This window comes from Balaenoptera ricei, chromosome 19 (genome assembly GCF_028023285.1).
Source record: "Balaenoptera ricei isolate mBalRic1 chromosome 19, mBalRic1.hap2, whole genome shotgun sequence".
Lineage (NCBI taxonomy): Eukaryota > Metazoa > Chordata > Mammalia > Artiodactyla > Balaenopteridae > Balaenoptera > Balaenoptera ricei.
In genome coordinates, this window is record NC_082657.1 from 49,257,970 (window position 1) to 49,272,579 (window position 14,610).

General features: G+C 34.7%; 1 protein-coding gene across 1 annotated transcript in view; it reads left to right on the top strand.

Annotated features, from left to right (window-relative positions):
• Positions 1–14,610, top strand: part of AP1G1 (adaptor related protein complex 1 subunit gamma 1) — an 80,230-nt gene that overhangs the window by 26,873 nt on the left and 38,747 nt on the right. Inside the window, exons 2-3 of the mRNA XM_059903496.1 lie at positions 1,109–1,312; positions 12,566–12,690. Coding sequence (XP_059759479.1) covers positions 1,112–1,312; positions 12,566–12,690 — 326 coding nt within the window. The 5' untranslated portion in view covers positions 1,109–1,111. The remainder of the gene's footprint in view (positions 1–1,108; positions 1,313–12,565; positions 12,691–14,610) is intronic.

Consider the following 14,610-nt stretch of genomic DNA (forward strand, 5'->3'; position numbering starts at 1 on the left):
TTTTTTTTTTTCATAATTGTTTTGTCTATTATAGGTCCTCTGTTGTTATTATTATTATTTTTACTTTTTAAAATATTCATGAGAATATGACACCAGTAGTCTTCTGAACAAAAAATTGTCACCTGCCATTTCAGTAAACAAAGGATGTTGTAGATGTGAAGCCATCAGCCACTGCAGCTGTCCCCCATGGTGCACCTTGAGGGGAATTCTGGATGGAGAAAAACAGGATACGGGCCCTAGATAGTTAAGATGCATATCAAAGGAATGATTTCAGTCAGCCCAGACTCTTGCATCTTCCCATACGTAGAAAAGCACTAAAATCATTGCCTTGAGACGTCTATTTTTGTGATTAGCAGTCATCTTTTGATGTTCGACTACATGTTTTCTTTCCACAGCAAAACCTCCTATATATCCTGGCTCCTCCCTTACTTCTTTGGAAGAGCTATCTGAGATGCTGTATCCTGGGTTTCAGTAATGCCCTGAATAAACCATAGTTCTCAGCTTTTAGGTTGTGCGTTTTTTTCACTTGACAGTTTTGTATGCTGAGATCAGTTTATTATTTTTTTCCTCATCACATTTTCAAAGAGTACCTAGGATACTGAGATGATTATGCTTCTTGGAAAGGTGTTTAAATCTGATATTTGGTCTTTTCTCCTAATCTTTCATTTTGTTGAATTGAGCTTTGATTATGATCATATTCAGTATTCATCTGATACTTTGTTGAGCTTTGTTGAGTTTAACAACAGTTGAGCAGAAAATACCTATCTTCGTAAAGGTTAGGCATAGGCCTTTCCTTAATTTAAGGATTGCCTAAAGATTTAGGTTGAGTTAGTTCCTAAGATATTTTGATATTAGTGATAGGCTTTACATCATTGGTGTATTTTATGTCTTATTTTGCTTTAGTTAATACTTAACATTTTTATTTGTGTTCTTTCCAGAGGCTTAATGAATTGAGGGGTTTGTATGTAATAGCTTTGCTGGAACTTTGTATTACTGGACTCAGCAAGTCTTAAATTCTTAAAAATCAGAAATGTGTGTGGGAAGTTGTGTGAATGGTTTTGGTAGTAAAAAATGTGAACGTCTTTATTTAATGTCTTTCTATATCCAGAGAATGCCAGCCCCCATCAGATTGCGGGAGCTGATCCGGACCATCCGGACAGCCCGAACCCAAGCCGAAGAACGAGAAATGATCCAGAAAGAATGTGCTGCAATTCGGTCATCTTTTAGAGAAGAAGACAATACATACCGGTGTCGGAATGTGGCAAAATTACTATATATGCACATGCTGGGCTACCCTGCTCACTTTGGACAGGTAGGCTGGGCTGAGACCACATCTAGCAAGGGTACTCTTATTTTAATGTCAATAGGTCAGGGATTGTCGGTCTTTCCTGTTGGGGAGGACAGGCTATTTTTGATGTCCTTGGAGTCTGATTATTGTGGACTGAGGGTAGAATTGAGAGAGAAGGCTGCAGACCTGGGAAGGCATGATATTGCCATCAATTGTCCTTTCCATTGGGAATCTCTCATTATGTGGATTAGGGTATGTTTTGATGGTGGCAGTGACTTTAAAAATTGACCGGGATTAACCAGTAGATTGTGATTGTTCTGTCAGAGGGCCTGGACTATAATGAGTATACATTTAAGAAAAGTTTGCTAAATGTTTTCTTAATTATTTCCTCAGTGCAGTGATATTATGAGGAACACCCCCAACAGATGTTTTTAAGTAAAAGAAATTAGATGGTTGCCAAGTAATAGCATTTAAGGATTTTGTCCTAATTACCTCATTCCTTGATAGCTATAACCACTGTGCAGGTCTGCCTCTTGATTTGCTCCCACATACAAACACATACAGCCAGTCTGGGCATGATATTCTTGGTGATAAGTGCTTTCTTCTTTCCACGTTTGTATGTGGTAAGGGAGATTGAGTCACAGAGAAGGGTATAGTGGGTTGTTTTTTAATTCTTATGAATGCTATTAAATTTTATTTCACTTAAGAATTTAATTATATGCTAAGTAGTCTTTTTATTGCAAAGACTGCAAAATTAAAAGAAAGAATGTGCAGTATTAGGTACAAGTAGAAAAAAATGCTACCCATATTTGCATTATTCAAAGATAATATTGTTAATGTTTTGATATATTTATCAGGAAAGATGGTCATCAGTTTATCTTCTGTTCAGCTCATTAACTTCAGTGGAAGGAGATGCCCTCACCCTTAGGTTAAAACAAAAAAGTAATGGGATTGAATCTTACCAGGCTGACTTGGGTTACTTTTATGCTCATTTTGGGGCAGGAAATGAGATCAGCCTCTCTAGAAATACATGTTTGAGAGTGGGAGAGCATTAATTCCCCAAAGGAAAATTGAGTTGTTAATATCAGAGGAAAGGACCAGATACTAGGCAGTCAAAAACAACAGCTGTCTTCTATAAATAAACGTCATATGCTTTTACTATATCAGAAGTGGATCTAGGCGTGATTATCCATGTAGTACGTGACATAATTAGTATAAAGCAAATAGATGTTCATATATTCTTTTTGGTTGATTTTAAGTAGACTCATTAAGTTAGATAGTCAAGTGAAGGGAAGACTCCTAATCCTTCTACTCAGAGAGTACTACTGTTAACATCATGGAAACAGTAGATTTATATACTCCAAAGGGTGTACTTTAAAGACAGACTCTGGAATTTAAAATCATAGGATAGACTTTGGTGATACTTCATTTTGTAAAGGAGCTTTCTATATATATATCTCTAAGATTTATTTTTATAACATGTTTAAATAAAACTGCTTTTCAAGTCTGTCTAGGTGTTTTGGAACTTAATTAGATAAAACATTTAAGTCTTAGGCGGAGAGTGTTCATACTCAAGGAAAGTACTAAAATTTTGATACGAAAAAATAAAGATTTTTCTGAGTGGGAATAGGAATCATAATTTTAAGGCCCTCATTCTGTTCCCTCTGTTTGAATAAGTCACGGCCCTATCCATATGAGTAATTTGGTACCCTGCCCTTTGGAATTGCTTTTATAATGTACCCATAAAAAGGTTCCTATCAAGATTCTCTCTCCTGCATGTATGAATCACAGTGTCATTTTCATTTAATTATGTGTAAGAACAGCCAGCCTTTAATTGCATTTTATTTGTTAGATGTGCACTGTACATTATGATAGCCACTAGCTGTGTAGCCACTGGTCTTTGGAAATGTGGCTAGTTCAACTGAGGTGAATATTAAAGGAAAATAAATTTTGGGTGGGTACTTGATGCAGTTATTGGAAAACTTTTAAATATGTTTTAAAACTTGGGTATGTGAATCTATTTTATCAATTGTAAGTTTTATGAAATCTAAATACAGTTCACGTATTTCTGATGGATATGTAGTGTACAAATTAAGATGTGCTGTAAGTGTAAAATACATACTGTGTTTAGAAACCTTAGTACAAAAGAAAGATGTAAAATAGCTAATAATTTATATGCTGATTATATGTTGAAATGATATTTTAGATATATTGGGCTGAATAAAATATATTATTAAAGCTAATTTCACCTGTTTCTTTTTCTTTTTTACTGCAGTATCTAACATGATACTGTACAACAGAAATTAAATATGAGCCAGATGTATAATTTAAAAATTTTTAGTAACCATATTTTAAAAGTCTTACTTAAATTTTACAATAAAACCCATGAGGTAGGTAGTATCCTCATAGTACAGATGAGGAAACTGAAATTTAGAGTTTAAGTGACTTGTGTAAACTGAAATTTAGAGTTTAAGTGACTTAAGTGACTCAACCTTGTATAACTCTAAAACCTATTCATTCTTTGTGTTTAGTTTAAATCTATAAATAGCTATTTGCATTAAGTTAATTAATTATTTTAGCCCTGCCTTGCAGTAAAAAAGATTTGAGATGGCATATGTTACCAGCATCTATTTAAAAGGGAAACAGAATAGTAGAAGGTAAGAGTTAGGAGAAGGAAGAATTCAGAACACAAGGCCTGTGTAGTTGCTGTTGGGGAGGCAGCTCAGGCAAGAAAAAAAAGATTCAGTTATGTGGTTGTTACTACTAGAATTTAAGAGCACAGCTGCGGGAACCAGACTGCCTCGATGTGAATTGGCTTTGCTACTTTACTGTCTGTGTGGTTTTGAGCAAGAACCTTATTAACCTTTCTTGTTTCCTCATATGTAAAACGGGGATATTCGTAATACTACTTTATAGGGTTATTCTAAAATTTAATTAAATTAATAAATGTTAAACATTTGTTTTGTTCTTAAAAAACTATCAGACATTACCAATTTTACCATTTCCTAAGGGACAGCAAACAAAATTTAGGAAAAGCACTGAATTCTAAAATTTAATTAAATTAATAAATGTTAAACATTTGTTTTGTTCTTAAAAAACTATCAGACATTACCAATTTTACCATTTCCTAAGGGACAGCAAACAAAATTTAGGAAAAGCACTGAATTCTAAAAGGGATGTTCTTTCATGGGTCTTTTATTTAGGGGTCTTTTAGTAATGTAAGAGACAATATCCTCAACATTTTTACAACAAAAGCAATGATAGATTTCCTGTAGGGTGTGTAAACTTTCACGTGTCTGGCTTAAACACAACCCAGAAATAAAGTTGAATATCTGAAGAAGTGGGTAGATTGCAGGAGTAGAAAATGGTGGCTCAGGGCCCAAATTCTTCACAGATGTATTTTGTTTGTCCTGCACAGTACTTAAAATTGTTTTGAGTTTGCTGCCTACATATAAAAATCAAATAACTTCTCACGGAAATCTGGATTTCTAGTTTCTCTGAGAAAGTCAAGAGGATTTGGCAACACTGGATCCACATTTTCACATGGTAGTAGTAGGCTGGGGACCTTCTCCAGGCTCGGCATGCATTCTCTTTCTCCCCAGTTCCATCCTGGCCTGCTGTACCCAATTACCTGTCTGCAATAGTCTTCCTCTCCATCAATATAGTATAGTATAGCATTTCACTTCCTTAGGTTCTCTAAAGTTTTACAGTATTCTCCATAAGGTCTTACACATCTTTGGTGAAACTTATTGCTAGGTTCCCTGGAGCTCTTGTTCCTATTGTAAATAGCATTCTTTAAAATTTTTAATAATTATGTTGTAGGTATATAGAAATATAATTGATTTTTGTCTGTTTATCTGCCTAGCAACATTACTTAGTTCTAAGAGTCCCTGTGGACTCCATTGTTTCCATATGGTCAACAATACTGTCTGCAAATGATGGCAGTTTCCTTCCTTTTCCATCCTTAAACATTTTCTTATTTCCTTACTATACTGTACATGGAGAACAATATTGAAAAGAAGAGGTGATAGTAGGCATCCTTGCCTTGAGCACACTTAAGCTCAGATTGTGGTCTCCAAATACCCTTTTATTCTAAAAGGGTCAGGCCCATTAGAAAGATGGCTGATCCCAAATCGGGGGCAGGAAATGTACAGAATAAGCTTGGACTGTTGTACTGTATCAGAAGTCAAGAAAAACTACAGAGGTCATTTTAAAAGGATATGGTAGCCACAAGAGGAGGTTGTCATGCCTCAAAATGAGAAAGTTTGAGCTTTTAATAAAAGTAATAATTGTAGTTGAAACATACCAAGTAAGTTTATATCAATGAGTTCATAATAATTAAAAAATTTTTTGAAAATTTCATTGGTCATCTTTGGAGGATACTAGGGAACTGACTCATTATTTTGAAAACTGATAAATAAAAGGAAAGAAACAAACATTTATCCTGCCTTTCCTTACCAGTAGTTCCTTGTAAAGGAATTATTGCTAAGTTCCTTCTGAAGGAACTATTGGTGATCCAATGGTATATACAGAGAAATTGCTCCTTAGAGGAATAATCCAGCTAATGAAGAAGGAATGGAAGAATTAGGATATTACCATTTTGCAACCCCTGATGATCATTGGTGCTGCTAATGTCACAAGAGAGACAACCACCAGAAATAATTATATGCCTCCTGATGAAAGTTCATACCACCACCTGCGAATTATATTTGCTAAATCAAAACAAAAGAAAAACTGATAAACCTGAATCTGATCAAGCCTCCTTGTCTGTTTAAAAAGAGACGTTTTATAAGTGTTCATTGTAGTTTTGTTTCTGTTAGGAAAGCATTGGGAACAATCTGTATCTCCACAAAAAGAATAGGTAAGTTGGGCTTCCCTGGTGGCACAGTGGTTAAGAATCTGCCTGCCAATGCAGGGGACATGGGTTTGAGCCCTGCTCCGGGAAGATCCCCCATGCCACGTAGCAGCTAAGCCTGTGTGCCACAACTACTGAGCCTGCACTCTAGAGCCCGTGAGCCACAACTACTGAGCCTGTGTGCCACAACTACTGAAGACTTCGTGCCTAGAGCCTGTGCTCCGCAACAAGAGAACCCACCGCAATGAGAAGCCTGCTCACCGCAACGAAGAGTAGCCCCCGCTCGCCACAACTATAGAAAGCCTGTGTGCAGCAACGAAGACCCAACGCAGCCAAAAATAAAATAAATAAAATAAATAAATTTATAAAAAAAAAGAATAGGTAAGTTGTAGTATATTCATACATGGGATACTCTATAGCAATGAATATGACCGAATTGGAGCTTCTTGTCTGGATGTGAGTAATGCTCAAAAGATGTTGAGTGAAAAGAGCAGGAATACAATATGATACTTTGTGTAAAGTTTAAAACATTCAAAAACAATTGTCTCTACATGTATAGCTAAGGACATATGACAATGATCAACGGCAGTTTTGAGTTTTGGTTACTCCTGGGATAGAGGGAACAGATTGAGGCAGAATATTCAGAGGGATTCAGTTGAATTTGTAATATTAAATTTATTAAATAAATAGGGTAAAATTAAGATTTGATAAAGCTCGTTGGTAGGTCAAATTTTTGAGTAAAATATTTCATAATAAATTTTCTCAAGAGAAAAAAAAATGGGATACAATAGGAATGTTAATGCCAGAAGAATGAAAAAACAGGCTCTGGTCCATATAGATTTTATGTTGCCAAGCTACATAGTGGTAAAGCAGTTATAATCTTGTTCTTCAAGAATGTGTGTGTGTGTGTGTGTGTGTGTATAAACTAGAAAGTTATTTCTGAGTATTAAAATGAAATACAAGTAACTAAGACCTAACCAATCAGTTGCAAATCTGTTAATGTTTACAATATTTTAATTGCATCTTTTCATTAGGATGATTGTTCACATCATAAAGCTCAGTGTTAAATTAAAAGCAAATGTATATGTGCATTTGACCTTTTGGGAAATTGTTCTAAAAGCTAACAAAACGAGTGCAGCTTTTTTCTAAAGGGCAACCAGATTAATGCTGATAAAAGGCAGTATTTTTACTTGCTTCAGAAAAATGTAACAAGGCCAGAAACTTGGTAAAGTTCTCCTTTTAAAAATTGCTTTGAAATTCAAGGAAAATTGGAGCATTGAGTCATCTAGGAAAAGTATGTAAAAATTAAGTTGTTAGGCTTTCTCTCAAATCTACTCCATCAGAATATCCTGGGGGTGACCTATATATCTTAGAACCCTCCGAGGTGATTTTGATTAGTGATTTTTAAGGCACTGTATTTGTTCTAAAGGAGGCTGATAACTTCAGTCCCTTAAGGCTTGTTGCTCATGGCTCTCTGGAATGCTTCTGCTGAGAAAATATTCTGAGAAAAGTTCAAGGATCAGCTGGAGAGAATTAGGGACTATTTGCCTTGAAGACATGGAGTGTAGGACAACTGTTAGGGCACTGTCTTCCATGATGTGGCTCAGTTACCTTAGTGATAAGGAAACTAGGCCCAGATTGTTGAAATAACTCACATAGGTCTCTTAGCTAGAACCAGGATAAGAGAGGCAAAGCTCCTAACTGGTTTCTTTCTGTTCCATTAAGTGTTTTGTAATGAGGTAGAAACCTTTCTCAGATGTTTTCTTAGTTTCTGAATTGGGTGGCCTTCCTACTTTGTTTTCACAGTAGCTTGTGCATGACTGTCACGGTATATATATATCATATTTTATGATAAATATTCAAATGCTGGTTTTCTTTTATGTGTCCTTCTAACTGTGTATCAGAATGACTAGCACATTGGTTTGGACACAGCAGGAGCTTTCTGAATTAAAGGAAAACCACAGTGTCTCAAAACACTTGGAAAATAAATATAAAAAAATCAGTGAGTAGCAAAGGGTTACCACAGTCAACCCTTTGGGATGTAGGTCGGGGGAGAGGGAGAAGGTTGCTGTGGATAAGCAAGTATCAGTATATTAAGAGCTTGTTAAGGAAGAAATTGATAGTAGGTGAAGAATACAAAATAACTGTCAGCAGAAAAGAGCACAGCCCTTGTGGGGAATAGAGATAAGAAGGGAGCATACTTCTTAACACGTTCCTGCGGCATCACAGGTATGATAGAATAAAACAGTAATTGCTCATTATAAATTTAAGTTATCTTTAAAAGGTTGATTGTTTCCATTTACTGAGTTATATTTTCATATGATTTTGTTCTTAAATTTTTCAAGGGCTTTTTCATGAAATGATTCCAAGACTCAAATGCTTTTTTGCTATTTTTTGAAATACATGTTGTTTAACTTTGGAGGGGGAACAAATGATTTGTTGTTTTTTTCCTTTTTAATTATAATATTATTGTATTAACTTTTCTAACTACAAGTTAGATGTAAGTTCTCTTTATCCTGCAGTTTTTTCTCTCCCAGCCCAATATTATTTATCTTTGAAATAAATAATGACAGTTCATCGACGCAAAATTTAAAGGATACAAAAGGATATACGATGAAAACTCTGCTTTCTATCCTCTTCCAGTCACTTAGTTTCCCTCCTTATAGGCAACTTGTGGTATTCATTTCTTGACTATACTTCCAGAGACATTTTATACATCTCCAGGCGATGGACATACATATTCTCGCCTCTTCCAAAAATATATTGTAACAGTATATACTGTATGCACTGTCTGCTTATTAATCTGTCTTGAAGATTAACCCATACCAATATATAAAGAGCTTCCTTGTACTTATTTTTTTCCAACTTTTTTGACATGCTCATGGTAGTCATACAGCATAGTATTCTGTTATATGTGTGAATCAATTTATTTAACTGATGTCTTATTAACGGACATTTATTTCCAATCTTACTGTTTAAAGTAATACTACAATGGAATAATATCCATTATTTTGCTCATGTGTGAATATAAATGCATTGTAAGTTCCTAAAAGTGGATTTGTTGAGTCAAAGGATATGTGTGTTTGTAATTTAGATAGACCAAATCTTTCTTACTACATCTTGTGCAAGTTTATACTGCCATTACTAATGTCCTTGCACTGTTATGACAGTTTTTTATCTTTGCTAATAGGTTAAAAAGTAGTATCTCAATATGGTTTTGATTTGCATTTCTTTTTCTTTTTTAATAACTTCACTGAATCATATTTTGCATATCATATAACACACCCTTTTCAGGTGTACAGGTCAATGATTTTTTAGTAAATTTTCCTAGATGTGGTTGCATTTGTTTTATGAGGAGATTGAACTTCATTTTGTATGTTTGAATTATTTCTTAGTTTGAACTGTCTGTTCAAATTCTTTGACTTTTTATATTCGTTGTTGGTCTTTTTAAAAATAAGTTTGTAGAATCCTGTTGTATAGGATTTCGTGTCTGTGAAATGAGTTGCAAATATTTTTTCCAAGTTTGTCATTTGTCTTTTGACTTGCTCACAGAGTTTGGGGTAAAAGCAAAAGTTTTCTGTTACCTTGGTCATGGACTGTTTATGGTGGATTTAAAGCCAGATTTGTGGGTTAGCAGTGTTTCAGGTGGCAGTTTCAAGTAGCTCTAAGTGAGGAGCAGTAGTTCTCGATGGAAGTTGAGGTTGTTGTCTAAGGGGTGGATACATTTAATTGGTTACTATTTTTTTTGTGTTCTGTAACTCATGTAAGTGTTGAGTTGTGTTTTTAGTGATTGCTGCTCAAAAGTGGATGCCCTCTCCTCACATTTACCCACATCCCATTGTATTCCCCTCCAGTCATTTTCTTTTTCAACATTTGAAAACCTTGATAACACTTTTAATGATGACACGTGGTACAGTCTGAGCTCTATTTGCTGGCCACTGTAAATGTGAAGTGTGATCAGAGTTAATCCTTCACTGGAGTATGTATTTCAGAGGCCATTTCCAGTATATAATCTTGTATTTTCCCCTCAAATTTGTCACCTTCAAAAAAAAAAAAACAGCTCATTCTTAGAGCAAAGTCACTGTACCAACAGGAAATATTAAAAAAGAATTAATTTAGTATTTGTCCCTTTAATTTTAGTTTTTCTTTTGGCTATTTAGTTATTAGGTAAGTTTTAACAGGTGTCACAAAAAGCAACAAATTGTACTCACCAGTCATCAATAACTTTTGGTGTGACTGTCTTAAAACTTGACCTTTAAAAATATGAAGTAATATTAATGCCTGAGTGTCCTTTTCATTAGTTCACCTTAAGAAAAAAAATTTGGGTAGTTTGTGTAATGCTTGCTGTTTGCCTGAAGCGTGATTCAGTAAGCATGATAAACATTTCAGTGATACCTGGTTCTTAGAACATTTTCTTTTACTGCTAAAATACTTATTTATAGAATGATTAAATGGAAAGATTTAAAGTCCTTCAGTTTGAAAAAGAGAAAGATTTTTCTAATAACATTTTAACTTGTGATTTTCTCATTCACCTCAGCAGTAATTTTTCTGCTGACATTGTAAGAATGACTGTAAACATCTTCTATTTCAGAAATTGTTTTTGAAATTTAAATTGAATGTGTAGACGGAAGGGAAGGGTTGTTAGATAATCTTTGTTGATCTCAGAGGCATTTCAGTTTTCCTTGGGATCCTGGTTATTCTCCCTTTGAGGCTTCTTTGATTTGCTCATGATGGTGTAGTCATCCCACAACATTTAGGTGTTTTTATTGTAGGTACATTGAGAGAGCAGTTTTTAAATAGCTCGAAACAGGTTTATTTGTAAACTCTTTTACATTTCTCAGTTTGACTTTCATACTTACAGGCAGATTCATATGGGAAGTAGTCTCATGTGATCTTACATTCCTGTCTACACCAGTCTGCATCTGAGCCCCTTTCCTTGGAATGCAGTGATTCTAAATGGGAGCATAGTTTGAAAAACCCCTCTTGAAGAGTCTAACTTGTGTATACCCTTTGTAAACCACTGCCCGAGAGGGAATGTTTGGCCTCTTCCATGTTAGTGAAGATGGAATGATAAAGTATATCAGAGTGACTGTGATGTTCAAGAAAGGCTAAGTAGAGAGACAAACTGTTTAAATACAAGGACTCTTTTTTTTTTTTTTAATTGAAGTATTGTTGATTTACAATATTGTCTGTTTCGTGTATAGCAAAGTGATTGAGTTTTTTATATATATATATTTTTCAGATTATTTTCCATTATAAGTTATTACAAGATATTGAATATAGTTTCTTGTGCTATACAGTAAATCCTTGTTCCTTATCTATTTTATGTATAGTAGTTTGTATCTGTTAATTACTCCTAATTTATCCCTCTCCCTCTCTCTTTCCCCTTTGGTAACCGTAAGTTTTCTATTTCCTGAGTCTGTTTCTGTTTTGTAAATAGATTCATTTGTATTATTTTTTAGATTCCACATATAAGTGATATCATACAACGTTCGTCTTTCTCTGACTTACTTCACTTAATATGATAATCTCTAGGTCCATCCATGTTGCTGCAAATGGTGCTATTCCATTATTTTTTATGACTAATATTCCATTATATGTATATATGTATATATACATATATATATTTTTATACACATACACACCACATCTTAAACCAATCATCTGTTGATGGGCACTTGGCTTGTTTCCATGTCTTGGCTATTGTAAATAACTACACGGATTCTTAAGCTCTGAGGATTGTGTAAAGAAGAATTATGTAAAGAAGAAGTCATATAAAACATTTTAGGTTAATTCCATTACTGGGTTTTCCTCTGGCTTGTGTGTGTTTGTTTACTTCTGTATTTGATTCCTAAAACCTCACCTCTCCATAGTACTTGGTTCGAGCCCTAAATGTAGCACTTTCCACATTATGTTAAAGTTAGTTTTTGTCTACCTCTTCTTCAGTTGTACATTCCTGGTGTTTAGGACACTGTTTGGCACTTTGGTATGTTTCCAGTTACTGAGTTTTTGATATTCAAAATAGGAACCAGATATTAAATACACACATGAGCTTGGTGCTCGTTTAATATAACCTGGGAATTAAATTAGGAATTAGGTTTCTTAAAACTTTATGACAACCCTTTAGTAGTTTGTATGAATATATAGATCTAAGGTAAACTTCACAGATTATTTGGATGGCAAATACCATAGGACCTTGACAAGATGATCTGTTCCAGAACTTGATTATTATTATGAAGATATTGAACGATCTTAAACCTTTGCCTTTTATTTTGGTGGTTTGATTATACAGGTTATACCTATGTACTTTAGGTAACCATTGACTCTGGGTTAAAAACATTGCTTTCCTGATTATGGTAGCAATTTCTTAATTTTTTTCTTTTTAAAAATTATTTATTTATTTATTTATTTTTTATTTGTAGTTGGAGTGCCTCAAGCTTATCGCCTCTCAAAAATTCACAGACAAACGCATTGGCTATTTAGGGGCAATGCTGCTGTTAGATGAAAGACAAGATGTCCATCTTCTCATGACCAACTGTATCAAGAAGTGAGTCTTAATTTCTTTCTTCCAATAACTACTTTGTACTTTTAGGTCTTTTTTATAATAAGACGTCAAAAGCTTCTATTTATTGATTTTATATTTACTGTCTAGAATGTATTTGAGCTGCTTTTGGTTCTGTAGCTTATACGTAAAGAGGCTAAGCAAACGATTAAAACTTCTGTAGGGGATAATTTAACTAAATGAAGGCATTGCTGTACATCTTGAGTCATAGCAACTATTTAGCCATGGATAAGCATTTGGACTTTCATAGAATAGAAAGAGCATTGGTAAATCTGAGCTTTCTTATCATATATTTTTTTGAATACCACGAATAATGAAACATTGTGTTTATTAAATAATTACCAGTGTATATTCTTAATAAATACCATTTAAAGGTAAAAAGAGAGGTCTTGCTTGTCAGCAGTCTAATCCCAGATTTCAGTTGCTGGGAATTATATTTAGCCCTGTGAATTTTTGTGTATAAGTCCTTTTTTCTCTAATGGGTGCTTTACTGATTTACTAGTCCAGTTATGTGTTTAACTTACAAAGTTAATGCTTGCCATTCTGGAGAAATTAGAGGACCTGTGAGTAGGGAATTAACAGTTCTCAGTACCTCTCTTATAATAAATTTCTGTTAGAAAGTTACGGAAGTTTTAGGGTTTCCCTGGTGGCGCAGTGGTTAAGAGTCCGCCTGCCAGTGCAGGGGACATGGGTTCGAGCCCTGGTCCGGGAAGATCCCACATGCCGTGGAGCAACTAAGCCCGTGCACCACAACTACTGAGCTTGCGCTCTAGGGCCCGCGAGCCACAACTACTGAAGCCCCCGTGCCTAGAGCCCGTGCTCTGCAACTAGAGAAGCCACCGCAATGAGAAGCCCGCACACCATAACGAAGAGTAGCCCCTGCTCACTGCAACTAGAGAAAAAGCCCGTGCGCAGCAAAAAAGACCCAACGCAGCCAAAAATAAATAAATTAAATAAATAAATTTTTTTAAAAAAAAGAAAGAAAGTTATGGAAGTTCTGATGGCCATATTGGTTAAAGGTACTTTTTGGTTTGTTTTGATTTGGTTTTGGTTTGTCTGTTGGTTTAATCTCCTTTTTTAGATTTCTTTTTCATTTATAGTATTTCTGTATTTGACAGAAAGTAGAATTGGGGGATATAGGTGATCAATTTGAAGACACTGAACTCATATATTTTGCTGTGGTAAAAATTATAATTTAAAATTTCCCAATGGATAATGAAAAATTTCAAAATGAGAATTACGATTGCTTGTAAATATAGTGTGTCATGTAAATACGTTGACTCTGTGACTTAATTTGGGAGAATCTTGTTCTTTTTGGCCTTGAAATAAATATTAGTAATGAAAATACTAAGTTGGTTCATTTATTCAACAAATATTTATTGTATACCTGTTGTATGCCAGGAGGTGTTATGAGCTTTGGGGATGGAGAATGAAAAAAATGGACAGAAATCCTTGGTGTCATGGAGGTTACATTTTAGATGTTTAATGTGACTTTACACATTTATTCTGGACAGGCCTCTGAAAGTTTCTTTAATTTTTGTTCTTGCATGCTCTGTGCCCTTATTATTCAAGCCTTCAATCATATGCTGATAATTTGGCAGTTCTGCCTAGCAGCAAGTTCATATTAGAGACTTAATACCAAACTCAAGTATAGGTTTGTAGCTTGATAAAAAAATTGAAGAATAGGCATACAGGCAAAGAAGGAATCTTTGTGTTTAATTTTCATGAGACCCAGCTAAGCCCCAAGTGAATTTAGGAGAGAGCTAATAATAGTTGGGAATTGATCTGGCACTTCAGTTTAAGCTCAGTTAAAGGACTTTGGATAATTCAGTTTTTTTTTTTTTAATTTATTTTCTTTAGTTTTTTGGCTGCGTCGGGTCTTACTTGCGGCACGTGGGGTCTTCG